This window comes from Rhamphochromis sp. 'chilingali' (assembly GCF_963969265.1).
Source record: "Rhamphochromis sp. 'chilingali' genome assembly, chromosome: 14".
In the NCBI taxonomy this organism is placed as follows: domain Eukaryota; kingdom Metazoa; phylum Chordata; class Actinopteri; order Cichliformes; family Cichlidae; genus Rhamphochromis; species Rhamphochromis sp. 'chilingali'.
In genome coordinates, this window is record NC_137941.1 from 24,488,165 (window position 1) to 24,501,354 (window position 13,190).

At 42.3% G+C, this 13,190-nt stretch overlaps 1 protein-coding gene and 1 long non-coding RNA gene across 2 annotated transcripts; one reads left to right on the top strand and one right to left on the bottom strand.

Annotated features, from left to right (window-relative positions):
• Positions 1–1,487: 1,487 nt before the first annotated feature.
• LOC308410270 lies at positions 1,488–8,668 on the bottom strand. The gene is made up of 3 exons (XR_013974147.1): positions 8,494–8,668; positions 1,835–1,892; positions 1,488–1,736 (listed from the first exon to the last, which is right to left on the bottom strand). It is a non-coding gene; the product is annotated as an uncharacterized lncRNA (long non-coding RNA).
• Positions 4,484–6,154, top strand: LOC308410090 (putative nuclease HARBI1). Its single transcript, XM_080903167.1, has 4 exons — positions 4,484–5,024; positions 5,101–5,213; positions 5,299–5,410; positions 5,491–6,154. The coding sequence occupies exons 1-4, from the start codon at positions 4,592–4,594 to the stop codon at positions 5,871–5,873; spliced, it is 1,041 nt and encodes a 346-aa protein (XP_080759293.1). The 5' UTR covers positions 4,484–4,591; the 3' UTR covers positions 5,874–6,154.
• Positions 8,669–13,190: the final 4,522 nt, after the last annotated feature.

Sequence of the window (13,190 nt, forward strand, 5' to 3'; positions counted from 1 at the left end):
AAACAGAAGTGTGAGATGGTCGAGAATTTACACCAGTGTCCTGTTATATTCTAGATAGCAAGGAGCAGACAGCTGAGTTTATTAAACTCCACCGAGACAGCGGTGACGCAAATCTGAAGGCTAGACCGTCCAATTTCACAGCCGTTTACTTTCGGCCTACCCGACCTTCTGAGGACCCGACCCACGTAGACCACGAAGGCCGGGTCCTCAGGAGGATGCAGCCAATAAATTTGAACACGACTGTAGTTCTCCAGAGACCTGCTAATGAATTCATCATTTGATTCAGGTGTGTTGACCCAGGGTGATATCTAAAACCTGCAGGACAACGGCCCTTGAGGCCTGGAGTTGCCCATCCCTGCTTTAGACTGACTTACTTTTGGACCTGGCCTCAAGTGGCCCTTAGAGGAACTGCAGTTTTTGGTACATAATTGAATTTCCCAGCCTGCAGGTTGCTGTTTGAATAGGGAAAAAAGCTTGTTTCCAATAGAGCAGAGTTGAGTTTGAAACCGCCCTGGAACATTTCCTGTTTGCTAGTAAATCTAGCTTTCTCGCTACTTTCCAGTTTCCTCTCTGCTTTCCTATCAAAGTAAAGGTCTAAATAAGGTTTTTCATATCTTTCTTCTTCATGGTGTCACATCAGGAGACATGCTGGTGGGTGGCGCGGTTGTCTGACATGGCTTTTAATGAGCGGCTGGTGTGAGTGAATTATAAAATAAATTCTGGCATCCATCCTTCTTCCAATAAAAATGGGTAGTTTCATCATTTCCCCTTGCTTCATCGTTCTAACCTCATGAAACAGTTTCTGCTTTAATAAAGGTTTCCTTAAAAAAGTTCTTTTGATTCCCAGCTCTGACAGTCTGCACGGGGGTGGACAGGTTGCTGAACCCCAAATTTACCTGATGTAACATGACAATAGACAAAACAAAAGTATGAATGTTTGTGAGAACTGATAGATGAGCTTTCAGGCTAAGTGTAGCTAAATAAACTAAAGGTCCACTGAAGCTGCCTTTAATGAAGTGAAACTCACAGTTTGGGACAGAGTGAAGTTCGAGGAATTCAGATAGTGATGCTGTCAGCATTCCACTGTGTGTGGGAACTCGTGCGCCCCAATGTCAGCCCCCATATTAGTAAAACTGTGTCTCTCTCTGTCTCTCTCATTCGCACAGTCTCTGTCTTTTTCTGGGTCTCTCGCCCCTGGACAGAACAGCTGCTTTGCTCCAGAGGCATTGTGGGTCTGGGTTGCTGTGGCGATGCCTCCAGTTATGGCAGATGTTCTATTTCCTTATGTCAATATCGCTACTGGCAACACCAAAGAAAATAATAACACAGTGGCCACGAAGCTAAAAAACAACAACACAATTTCATTAGGACAAACAGAGGATGTGTGTGTGTGGTGTGTGCCTTCCTCTCTGCTTGCTGCAGCATTTATACACGCTGACTTCACAAAGCTGTTTCAGAGTTTACCATGTGACGGCACTGACCTGACAGGAAGTGACCTCACTGCAGCTCCCGTCTCCGATTGGATTGGATTAATACTGAGGCTGTCCTCTTACAGGACATCCCATTCCCCCCATCCTGTCTCACTTCCTGTTTGTTTTGAGGGGGTTTAGCCGAGAAGACAAACAGCGTGATGGAGATTGTGCAAAGTGGTTACTATGGAGACTCTGTTCGCTCTCTCTCTCTCTCTCTCTCTCTCTCTCTGAGTGCAGCTGTCAGCTGGTTGAGAAGACTTCCTCCTTGTTTGGGAGAGATGAATGAACACTGGAGATATTGTCAAGAAAACAATCAAGTAAACATAACATTCAAAGGATAATTCTTGTTTATTTCAATTTACCTTATTTCCCATTAATGTGCCTGTCAATCATGACTGTGAGTTTAGCCAACTTTGCACTCTGGAGACACAGGAAAACAAAGAGTCAGACAAAATGGCACAAAACTAGCACAAGCTCCCTGCAGCACTGCAACAAACGTGAATTTTTCCATGGATGGAGAAAAGCCTGCAGACAAGTCAAGATGCTGTGTGTCATACACACATAGCATGCCTCTCTCCTCACATGACACACCAAGCACAACCTCCCGGTTTGGGAGTCTATTTAAACTGCAGAATTTTCCATCCCTTCCTCTGACATGTCAGTGCTTTTCCTGTCCTGCATCCCCGTCTGCTGTTTCAGCCCCTCCACCAACCCAGCACCCACCCATGGACCTCAAACTGTAACTAAATTGTGCTGCTGTGATATAACATTCTGGACAGGAGTCTTCTAAATGAAATCATTTTAAACACTTGTCTTTTGGACTGAAATGAGGGGTAAATAGAAACCTGCATATTCATCCGCAGACAATAAAGTGGAAAGAGCCACACGAGCTGTAATTAGAGATGATTATGACCAGTTATAGCTTCACTTTGAGAGATCCGTGTTTTTTAGTGTCAGAGCAGCAGGCCAGCAAATCCCCAGGGTAGGTGAACTAGAAAATAGTGTTCTACAAGTATATAATTATATTAGGGTGTATTATAGAAAAACTATACACTCACCAACCACTTTGTTGAATACACCTGTTTATCTCCTTGTTAGGGCAAATATCTAAGCAGCCAATCGCAGGACAGCAACTCAGTCCATTTAATCATGTACACATGATCAAGATGCTTCTCTCACACTTTGGCCTCTTACTACCTGTGCATTTGTTTTTATTTCCACAGCCTGAGTATTGTAGTTGCCCATGTCCTGTATGATCACAGTGTATCCATCTTGAACTCACAAAGCTCAAATCATCTAAAATTGGTTTCTTGATGTGAAAATTGTGCTCAAATAAGAGAATTCCATCAAGGATGTGCAGCTAACAAATCTGCAGCAACTGTGTGATGGACCAAAATCTTTAAGGAGTGTTTCCAGCACCTAGTTTAATGCAAGCCATGAAAACTTAAAACAATTTTGAAGTCAAAGGGGGATTCAACCCACTACTAGCAAGGAGTGAAGTATAAATACGGATTAAACAGGGTTGAAGCTCATTGATGACCGTCCACATGGACTCCGGTTTTTTGTCTCCGACCTGCCTCCTCTAGGCTGCTTCCCAGTCAGGTCCATTTAGTTTAAAGCAACATAAGCCCCGTGTTGAATGTTGAGTGTATACCAATCACATTGACGAATACTGATTCAGCACTCAACTTAAACCTGCCTCTTGTTTAATGTCTTGACACTGATTGATTATTTTTTTCTTCCTGTATGATAGGGGTTACATTTTTAAATTGTCACTCCACAGTTTGACATCTTGTATAATCTGTTGATTTACAAAAAAAAAAACAACCCACATAGGACAAGATGTTAATTAACTGCCACGCTACGCAGCGTGCAGATTACAGTGTCAGTATGTAGAGTGGGGACGGGAACACGGTGCATTAAATTAACCTTCACTTTGACAAATTAGAGGGTCTCGTCACTGACTGGGACCCTCTTCTATTCCTTCAACCTACAGCTTTCTTGGGGTGGAAAATGATTATGTCAGCGTTAAAGGTATTAAAGACACTGCAGTGGGATGTTTTCACTGCAAAAACACTCTCACGTTAGCAGCTGTGTCGTCTCCCACAGACAGGTTTCCAACTGTTGATTCATTAACATGCTCCGCTGGAGATGGAGCGCTCTCTCTCTCTCTCCTGATGCGAAGCGTTGTGTTGGAGAACTGTTTGTCCTCTACGCTGTGGTCGTCGCGTACTGTCACACAGAGATGCGCACAGCCTTACTTCATCAGGAAATCTGATCTAAGTCAGAGGAAGTGCCACGAGGCTTCTGGCCACATCACACAGCTCATCTTAGACCGTTTTTGCTTTGGCTATTTTTTTGCTTTTTAAGAGTCTAACTACTCTCCATATTTCCAAATCCACCACAGTGAGTTAGTAAATGAGTAAATGACCTGCGGCACGATACCGCTGTTGGCAGGGCAACATACAGTTTTTGTGCTTTTGATTTGAAGGTTTAGAGCTCAACAGCAAAACGTAGAGACTTATGTTTTTTTAATTTTAACCATCTATCTGTTCATGTTCCTGGCAGCCATCATGACTGCATGTCTAATAGCTTCATGTATCACTTAACCTGTCAAGCACACGCATTCCTCCTGCCATGCTTTGCTAGTACAATTAGATTCATTGTCCAGCACACAATTGATCATTTGTTTATTTACTGAACAGAGGCTGAACAGCAGGTTGGTTACTTTTAAGACTTTTACATTAGAGACAGAATCAGTCTGGTTATATCGTTTTTTTTCTGGTAGGTTTCAACTACTTCAAGGACTTGTAACCCTTAACTGAACACAAACTTCGGGTAATTCTGTGTCATGAAGCAATTCAAAAGTAAAACTATCAAAGGGAAACATCAGGGCCCTGTTTCAGGAAGCCGGTTTAGTGGAAAAACTGAGTAAGTATACCCTGAGTTAACGAAAACTCTGGGTTTTCAGTTTCACAAAGCGAGTTCAGATGAAGCCTCAGTGAGTCACTATGACGACACACTCCGTGAAGCTAACCTGCCCCCTAGCAGGTTTACTACAACTAACCCTGACTGTCTCCGCCCCTTTGTCGGAAACCTGACAGTAGGAAGTGTCGGACATGGCGTGCCACTTCCTTGAAGAGCCAGTAGATCGTGAAGCCCAAATTCTCCGCAGAGCTCTCCGCCGGGAGAGAGTGATCAGAGCGCGTTTGGACATTTTATCATTTCCTGATGATTTTCTGTGCGAACGTTACCGTTTCTCAGCACAATCTATAAGTTATTTGGATAACATCCTCAGGCCATATATTACGCATGTGACACATCGCGGACATGCTCTCAGTTCTGTACATATTATTTGTATTGCACTTCGGTTTTTTGCAAACGGGAGCTTTCTGTATAATATTGGTGACGCTGAGCACGTTTCCAAGGCTACCGTCTGTCGGGCAGTCAGGAATGTTACAGTTGCACTGAAACGTCTCCTGTACTGGTTTGTGGTGTTCCCCGGTCATAGACCCACAAGATTTATCAAAGAGGGATGCCACAAAATTGCAGGTATCAGGATGAACAAAACTTAATATATGATGTGGTGATACTTGAACTACTACTTAAATTTTACATTTATTTTCAGGGTTCCCAGGCGTGATTGGCTGTATAGATGGTACTCACATTCCAATCATTGCTCCTTCAGTAAATGAAGGAGACTATGTGAACAGGAAGTCTTTCCACAGCATTAATGTACAGGTACATAGTTCCCTGTAGCATTTCAAACTAACAAATTATTTCATTATAGTAATGGATGCTAATTTGTGTTCTCTGCACTGTGAAGATCATATGTGATGCTGCCAACATTATCACAAATGTGGAAGCCAAGTGGCCAGGCTCTGTCCATGACTCACAAATATTCCGTGAATGTACACTGAGCACAAAATTTGGACATGGTGAGTTGAGAATACTTTAAAATATATAAAGACCAATTGCTACAGGGACATTTGAACTGAAGTGTATCCTTCTGTCTTAGGAGAGTTCACTGGCTACTTGCTTGGTGATAGGGGGTATCCATGTTTACCCTATTTGCTTACCCCTTACCCTGACCCTGAACCGGGCCCACAGCAGCGATATAATCTGGCTAATTGCAGGACAAGAGCCAGAATTGAAATGACTATCGGAATGCTTAAGGCCCGGTTCCAGTGCCTGCAAAGACTCAGGGTCACCCCAGAAAGGGCATGTGACATTATTGTGGCATGTGTGATTCTTCACAACATTGCCACAATTAGAGGAGAACACTGTCCTTCTGAACCAAACATCAGCAGTGATCCAAACCATGAACATCCTGACCCTCCCACGGACATACAAGATGGAAGCGCAGTCAGAGACACCATATGTCACAATCATTTCTTTTGACCCATCACCTCAACATGTTGAAAGAAGAATAAACAGATTTTCTGTTCAACTGGCTTTATTGGTCGCCTGTATTTCCTGTACACAAAGTATTAAAAGATGTAAACCTCATAAAGTGTCTCTGTTGCTTCCTCCTCTGTAACAGCTGTCAATGTTTCTTCATTATTTTCCTGCAGTAAAGAAATAAACAACATTGCTGTTCTACTGTAAACTCATATAATCTGTGGAGTATTACTCACAACTGCATGTTGGTCTGGCTCAACAGGAGGCTGCACCAGATGCAGTACACCACCACCATCAACTGATAGAATATGAGGTTTACACAGGTCACTTATAACTTACAAGGGACCAAATGGCAATTAACAAACATACCAATCACCTTACACTTCATTGTCATTATGCTCTCAAAGACAACCAAGACTGAGGGAAGGCAAAATCAGTAGGAAAATAACTTCACTACAAACAAATTCATTATGGTGAAGAGTTTATCAAATGAATGAGCAGCACTGCAAAGGTGACTGTGAAGAAAGGATGTATGCACATCATGTATTATTTTGAATTTACCCCCTATGTAGGCACTTGTGTCTTGCGGGGTTATTGACTCAGAGGATGTCCCCACAGAGATGCCTTCAGCCACAGGGCGCCCACTGTTTTGGCTGAGGGCCAACTGCTCAGCCTCTGTGAGTGGTGGTGGTGGAGGACCCCCACCTGTTTTTCGGGCCTCCGCTTTTTTTCTGTTGGCTATAACGGGGTCACATTTGAGCATACAGAGCAAGTGCTTACAGAAAGAAAATTAATGTAGCCTCTAACTGCAATTGATTTACATGGGACAAACAGACCAAGCACTATGGCTCATAATACAATTACACCTCACCTGTTTGGACTATATTTTTATATTTCATTTTTACTTGCTGCCAGGCACGTTTGGGGCCTGTTGGGTTGCACCTGCGCTCACATCACATCACAACATAAAATGTATAAAATAACAAATAAAATAACATATGATAAAATAACGTGTTAAATGGGTGGAAATCCCTAGATCAATGTTTAAATTAACACTCACGCATTGACTCTGTCGGCTATGTTTTGCCATGCATGCTCCCTTTCTTTTGCAGCTGAGGCTGTGTTACCTTTTTTTCTGCAAAATTTGCATGTTATCGGCATATGCTGCCATCAGAATTTCGGCCTCAAGCGCTGTAAAATACATTGACCGCGCCTTCTTTCCCTCCGTCTCCATGGTGACTCGCTTACTCTGTGCTCCTCTTATCAGGGCTTTATGTATCCTCTAGGGGTGCAACGATACACAAAATTCACGGTTCGGTTCGGTTCGATACTTTGGTGTCACGGTTCGATATTTTTTCGATACAAAAAAAATGTTCATGCCTTTTTAATTTGTCATTTATTAAAATTATAAATATATATTTTAACTCAAAAGTACAGTTTTTAAATTTAACCCTAACCCTTGTGCGCGTTTTTTATTTTGACAGCGAATGCGCACCTGCGGACCACTTATGTGCAGCCCTGGTTATTTAGCTCATCATATTGCAGCCACAGAAATTATTTTGTCCATGAAACCATAAAGCTGCACTTTCTTTTTGCCTTATAGTCTGATTTGTCATAACTTCTCCGTTTTGTGGTAAGCTTTTCTTTGGCTGTCACTTCTTCACCCTGACCTGTCTTATTTGGCTCAGAAGAAATGAAATATATATCCTCCTGCTTTTACACACGCACTCACATAAGCTCAGTGATTCTCTGCGCGATCAACCTCTCACATGTTTAAGCTGCGGGAGATTTCACTTGTCATGTTTGCATAGTGAGCTAACGATTAATAAGACGATGTCAGAGGAATTGGTGCACAAATTTTCATCACTCACAGATCAGTGCTGTCGCTCTCTATACACAGTTCGCACATTGCAAAGTGAAAGCAAAAAAACAAGCGCAAATTCAAACGCGATTTCAATATGTCACATATTGACAGTGGCTCACCGATGCCAATGACATAATTACCCAGCTACATTTCTGAAAGAATGCAAAAGCATTGACATATATTTTCTTCCTACAATAGCCCGACGGGCAGGGAAGAGATAGATTTTGGTAGCCCGACTGAAAAAATCGCTAGCCCCAGGACGTCGGGCTAGCGATATTGCGAGCCCTGTATCTGATTGAGGAATCACTCATCTTTGGAAAAGAGAGTTTATTACAGAGAAATGTCTCTTTCCAAAATAAAAGCTATACTATCCGCTTCTTCCGGGCTATATTCTCAGCAGCATAAGGAGAATCATGTGCTAACAGCTGTCTAAATGACTCGGCTAAAGTTAGTAGCATGCTTGCTTTTTTTGTCTGCTTCCACTTGTCTTTGCACTAGGATGATGTCGGCGTAAATGTGCAGTCATATTCGTTGTGTTCCCACTAGTGATTTCAGGTTAATCTCGTTGAAATGACCTTAACGCCACAACACGGCAAATCTCCGTTAACGAGCTACCGCCGATCGCCCCGTGCATGGGGCTAGACGGCCAACACGTTAACGAGCTAACTGCGCTAACACACTAGCTCCCACCCATGTAATTGAGCATTGCACGGCACATCCAACATACTGTTTTACTTTAGTCCATGACTCGCTTACCTTCAGGGTCATACGTCACATGAAAACCAAAATAATTCCAAACGCCAGATCTGGAGAGCTTAACTTCTGTCTTGCTAGCTTGCCCTGCGCTCTTCCTTCTGACTATGCTGTCTGTGTTGAGCACTCAGTGGATCTGCGCTCGACAGTGCAGCCTAGGCGGAGTAGTCGAACGCAGATTCACTGAGCGCTCAACACAGACAGCATCGTCAGAAGGAAAGTTGATAAAATAAATTACAAATGTTGTATTGTTCGATACATATGCGTACCGAACCGAAAGCACTGTATGAACGGTTCAATATCGATACGAATATCGTTGCACCCCTAGTATCCTCGTCCTCGCGCTTCACTTGGGGTTAGAGCAACTCCGCGTTGATTGAACTACTTGTTATCAGCCTTTCTGAAACCGAATATTCCGAGTTGGACAGTTCGGGGTTACTCAACCCTGAGTATCGTTTTTCACTCTGAGTTTTCTAAACCGGCTTCCTGAAATAGGGCCCTGGGGCTGAAAAAATCTACTTAAACCTGAAGATAACAAAAACAAAACAAAAGCAAACAAAAAACCCCAAAACCTGCAGTTACTTTATTGGCCACTAGAGGCTGGCTCCCAAACCAAAAGGCAGTCAGTCACCTAAGACTCCTGTGTTAAAATGCTCCACATTACAGCATTACAAAGGGATAAAAACTGTTTTTATATCCATATACTGGCGTTAGGGGCGTGGGCACTTTGATTGACAGGTGTGTCACTCAACTTCTGTGGTGTTTGGTGCCTTTGGGAGCATTTTTAATACAAATATGGTAAATGGCCTGTATTTGTATAGCGCTTTACTTAGTCTCAATGGACCCCAAAGCGCTTTACACTACATTCAGTCACCCACCCATTCACACACTGGTGATGGCAAGCTACATTGTAGCCACAGCTGCCCTGGGGCGCACTGACAGAGGCGAGGCTGCCGGACACTGGCGCCACCAGGCCCTCTGACCACCATCAGTAGGCAACAGGTGAAGTGTCTTGTCCAAGCACATCTACTGCTAATAATGATAGTACCCGTATGACACAGTATATGGCTATGGTCTGTGTTTCATGTAGTGTGAGCAGGAATCTGAGATATCTTTTTCCTCAGTGTCGAACCAGTTCAGTCAAAATCCTCCAGAGATCTCGCTGCCCTGGTCCCTCTTTAGGGTGCTTTGAGAGTCATGTGACTCTGAGGAATGAGGAAGCCTTAGAATTGTCTTTAACCCCATCAGACAGTTTTCCTTGTCTTCACCAGTGTGGTTGTTCCATAAACAAAAACATTTTTGTTTATGTCCGTGTCCAATAACTTGTCAGGTACGTACTTCTGGCAGACCATAGTGACTGGTTAGTTTTACTTATTTTTACTCAGTCTTACTCATTCTGGGAGTTGTTTTTAAAGCACTTTTAGTTCTTTCAGAGAAACTCCCAGTAAAAGGTCTGTGATTACATAGTAACCCAAGGTCAAAGTTCACGACACTAACCACTGTTTCCCCTCAGCTGATTTTGGTTGTAAATACCTCGGTAACCATGGCGACTGCACCAAACTTCCTCTGTGCTCTTCCACAGCAGGGATGGAGGTTTTGGTGCAACACTGGACAGCTGATGGCTCATGTTTGTGCCTCGCCCTCTTCCCGTTGTCACAGGATGTTCGTCTATGTCAAGGTCTTCCCTTTGTAACAACATCAAAATAAAAGCACGACATGCCGACCTTGGGTCAGAATAAGAGTTGAACTCTTCATCTTTTTGTCAGTGAGAAAAACAACATCCTGAACATGCTTTACTAAAACACACACATTCCTGTATCTCTGTTTTCCTGCCTCCCTCAATCTCTCCTAAGCAGCCGCTCATTGTTTTATCTTTCTTCTTCAAAGCAGAAGTTAATGAGTAAAGCCCCATCTTTGCTTCCTCTTAACTAGACAAGAGAAAAGGCTTCGACAATTATATACTAGCTGTGGAAGAAAAGGTTTGTTAGATTAGACATCACACCTTCATGAATCCCCCAAATCAGAAAAACCTAAACTATAACTGGTATATTCTTCTTTAAATCCTCAAGTGACTTAATACCTCGCTCCAGGATGAACTGAGATGAGGATAAAAACAATAAGTTTGAGGTTTTGTGTTGAGTGCTTAATTTACATAGCTTGAGTCCAATTTTCAGCTTGTTTAAGTTGATTTTTCAGGTCAGATTTAAAGCATGAGATCTAAAACATGTCTTCCACATTACAATATACTGATACGATTAATATACACAACAATATTAAAAATCCTTAGACAAGCTACACCATCAAACAGCTGCTCACTGTATAGCAAAACAATACTTTTGTTTTGCTATGGAGCGGCTATTATTTTTACTATTACCTTTTTATACACTGGAATATTCTTATACATTTGGTTTGGATTACAATCCAGTTTTACGTCCACCACTGGATAATGAAATGCCTTGGATGTGATAACATAGTAGTTATTAATCAACTTGCTGGCATGTTATAGATTAAAAAAAGGTTAGTTATTACTGTTTTTGATTATTATTTTTGTCAAAATTCAATGAAAGATATCAAAAGACTGATTTAAACTTAAATTATTGAAAAGGGGTAGATATGCAGTTAGTGGAGAGCAGCTTAGCTGACTGTCTTCAAAACATGCAGCCACCAATGAGCTGATAGGCTATCGGTGCTTATCAATGTTTGCATGATGCCAGAGGACGCAGGGATGCAAAATCTTCACTCAGCTCCTGTGGACACGATGCTCCTGAAAATTCAAATATTTCACCTCCCTTTTTTATTTTTAGTGACACCACAAAAATGTGACTTTTAGAGGGTTCAGCAGAAATACCTTTTGGAAAGTATGTGCACACTGTGCATAGAGCAAACAGATACTCAGGTACTTTTCATAAAACCTCACCCAGACCAATGTAAAATTTGGAAAACAGATATTACTTTAAAAATATGCAAACATGTGTCCTATAAAAACCTAAATAATGTCAGCTTAAGATGGGCAAGTTATACCAACTTCTTTAACTAAGTTAGTATACTTTACCAGAGTGAACGCTAAAATGTCTAAATTTAACACTGACGTCTCTTCATCAAAAGTTCTCTTCAGTTTTATTTGTATAGTGCCAAGTTAGAGCAACACCCACCTCAAGGCGCTTTACATTGCTGTTGATGTCTCAACAGTGTATGAATTTTTAGGTTTTTGCATTGTTGTGGCCCACACAGTTAGAGGAATAGTGTTTTTATTAACATTCAGTCAGCCACAAATGATTAGAAATTGTTGAAAAATAAATCAGTTTCACGATGTGAACAAAGGTTAGGGTTTAGCTTCCCCTGAGCACCACTTCCCTAGAGGAATATTCCAACTGCTGTCAAGGTCTGCTGTTTTGCTGACCCATCCCTCCACCCTGACCTCCAGCTTCTACTGATGTATTATAATGACAGGCAACTTCCCTCTTTGTTGCCAGTGAATAAGTCTTACTTCCTGAGCACAGAGTCTACATAAGACACACCTAGTGATCTGTTACACCTAGTTCTTGTGAAGTGCCACTGAGCCATGTCAAAGGAATGTAATTAAAGTTATTAAAGACTATTCAAAGGGCCATAAAATAAGAGAAGGGAGGGGGGGGGGGGGGGGGGGAGGCATGAGACTAATTAAAAAAGGGGTATAACTGTGACCATTTTCAGAAAAAGACTAAATTAGAAAAGTGAGGTCCCATACAGAAAAGGATTTACATGGTTTTAGAAAATGAGCGATAAAATAAATGGTTTAAATTGTGCATTTTGTCAACACAAATCTGACTTCGCTTAACCTGTTTGGTAAATGTCCTCCATCTGCCAGACCTTCGCTCAGACGCACACGCTCAGCCTTCATTAGAGACGATGTTGGTGGGAGCCGCTCATCGCTTCCTTCCCTCAACACCCCCACACGCACGCACGCCCACCGCAGGAGGCCACAGAAATGAAGCCAACAGCTGGATCCAGCACACAGACACACACCCAAGACCTTGTCTCCTGCCAGACAGGAAGAGGTCTGTGTGTTTGTGCGCGTGTGTTTGTGAATGAGGAGGGGGGCTTCATCCTGAATTTTATCTCTCTGTAGCCCTGACCTGCTTATCTCGCACTACTACTACTACACAAACACACACACAAACACACACCACACACAGAGCCGCTAACGACTGCTTAAACCAGCCATCAGCTCGTTAACAGACTATCTGTTTCCCTCCAGGAGAGATTTTAACTGTAGCTCATTAACATAATTAATTGAGGCTCGTTAGCTTAATGAAACTGCAGGCTAACAGACAGAACAAAGTCCTTGGTGTTCATTTAAGGCTCCTGCGCTTTGCTGTTATTAAAAGAGATGCATGGCAGGTGGAGTCTACAAATTGAATGAACAATAAAACAGAAAGTAGTATGAATGTAATAAGGAACATGTTATTCACTTTGTATAATTGACAATGCTGTTGCACGGCCATGAGCCTGTCTTGTTCTGGCTGAACATACTAGCAAATATGCTGCAATATTAGAGAGCGAACAATGCAGCGTTGTGCCAGGAGCCTGTGCTATGAATCAGGTTCAGGATGCCCAGCATAGATTTTCCTTATCTGGCTCCACTTCTCCTAACATCAGCAATCTGGCTAAGGCTCACATGAAGGATAAGTTATCAGCTGGATAAGTCAAACCGGGGTTTC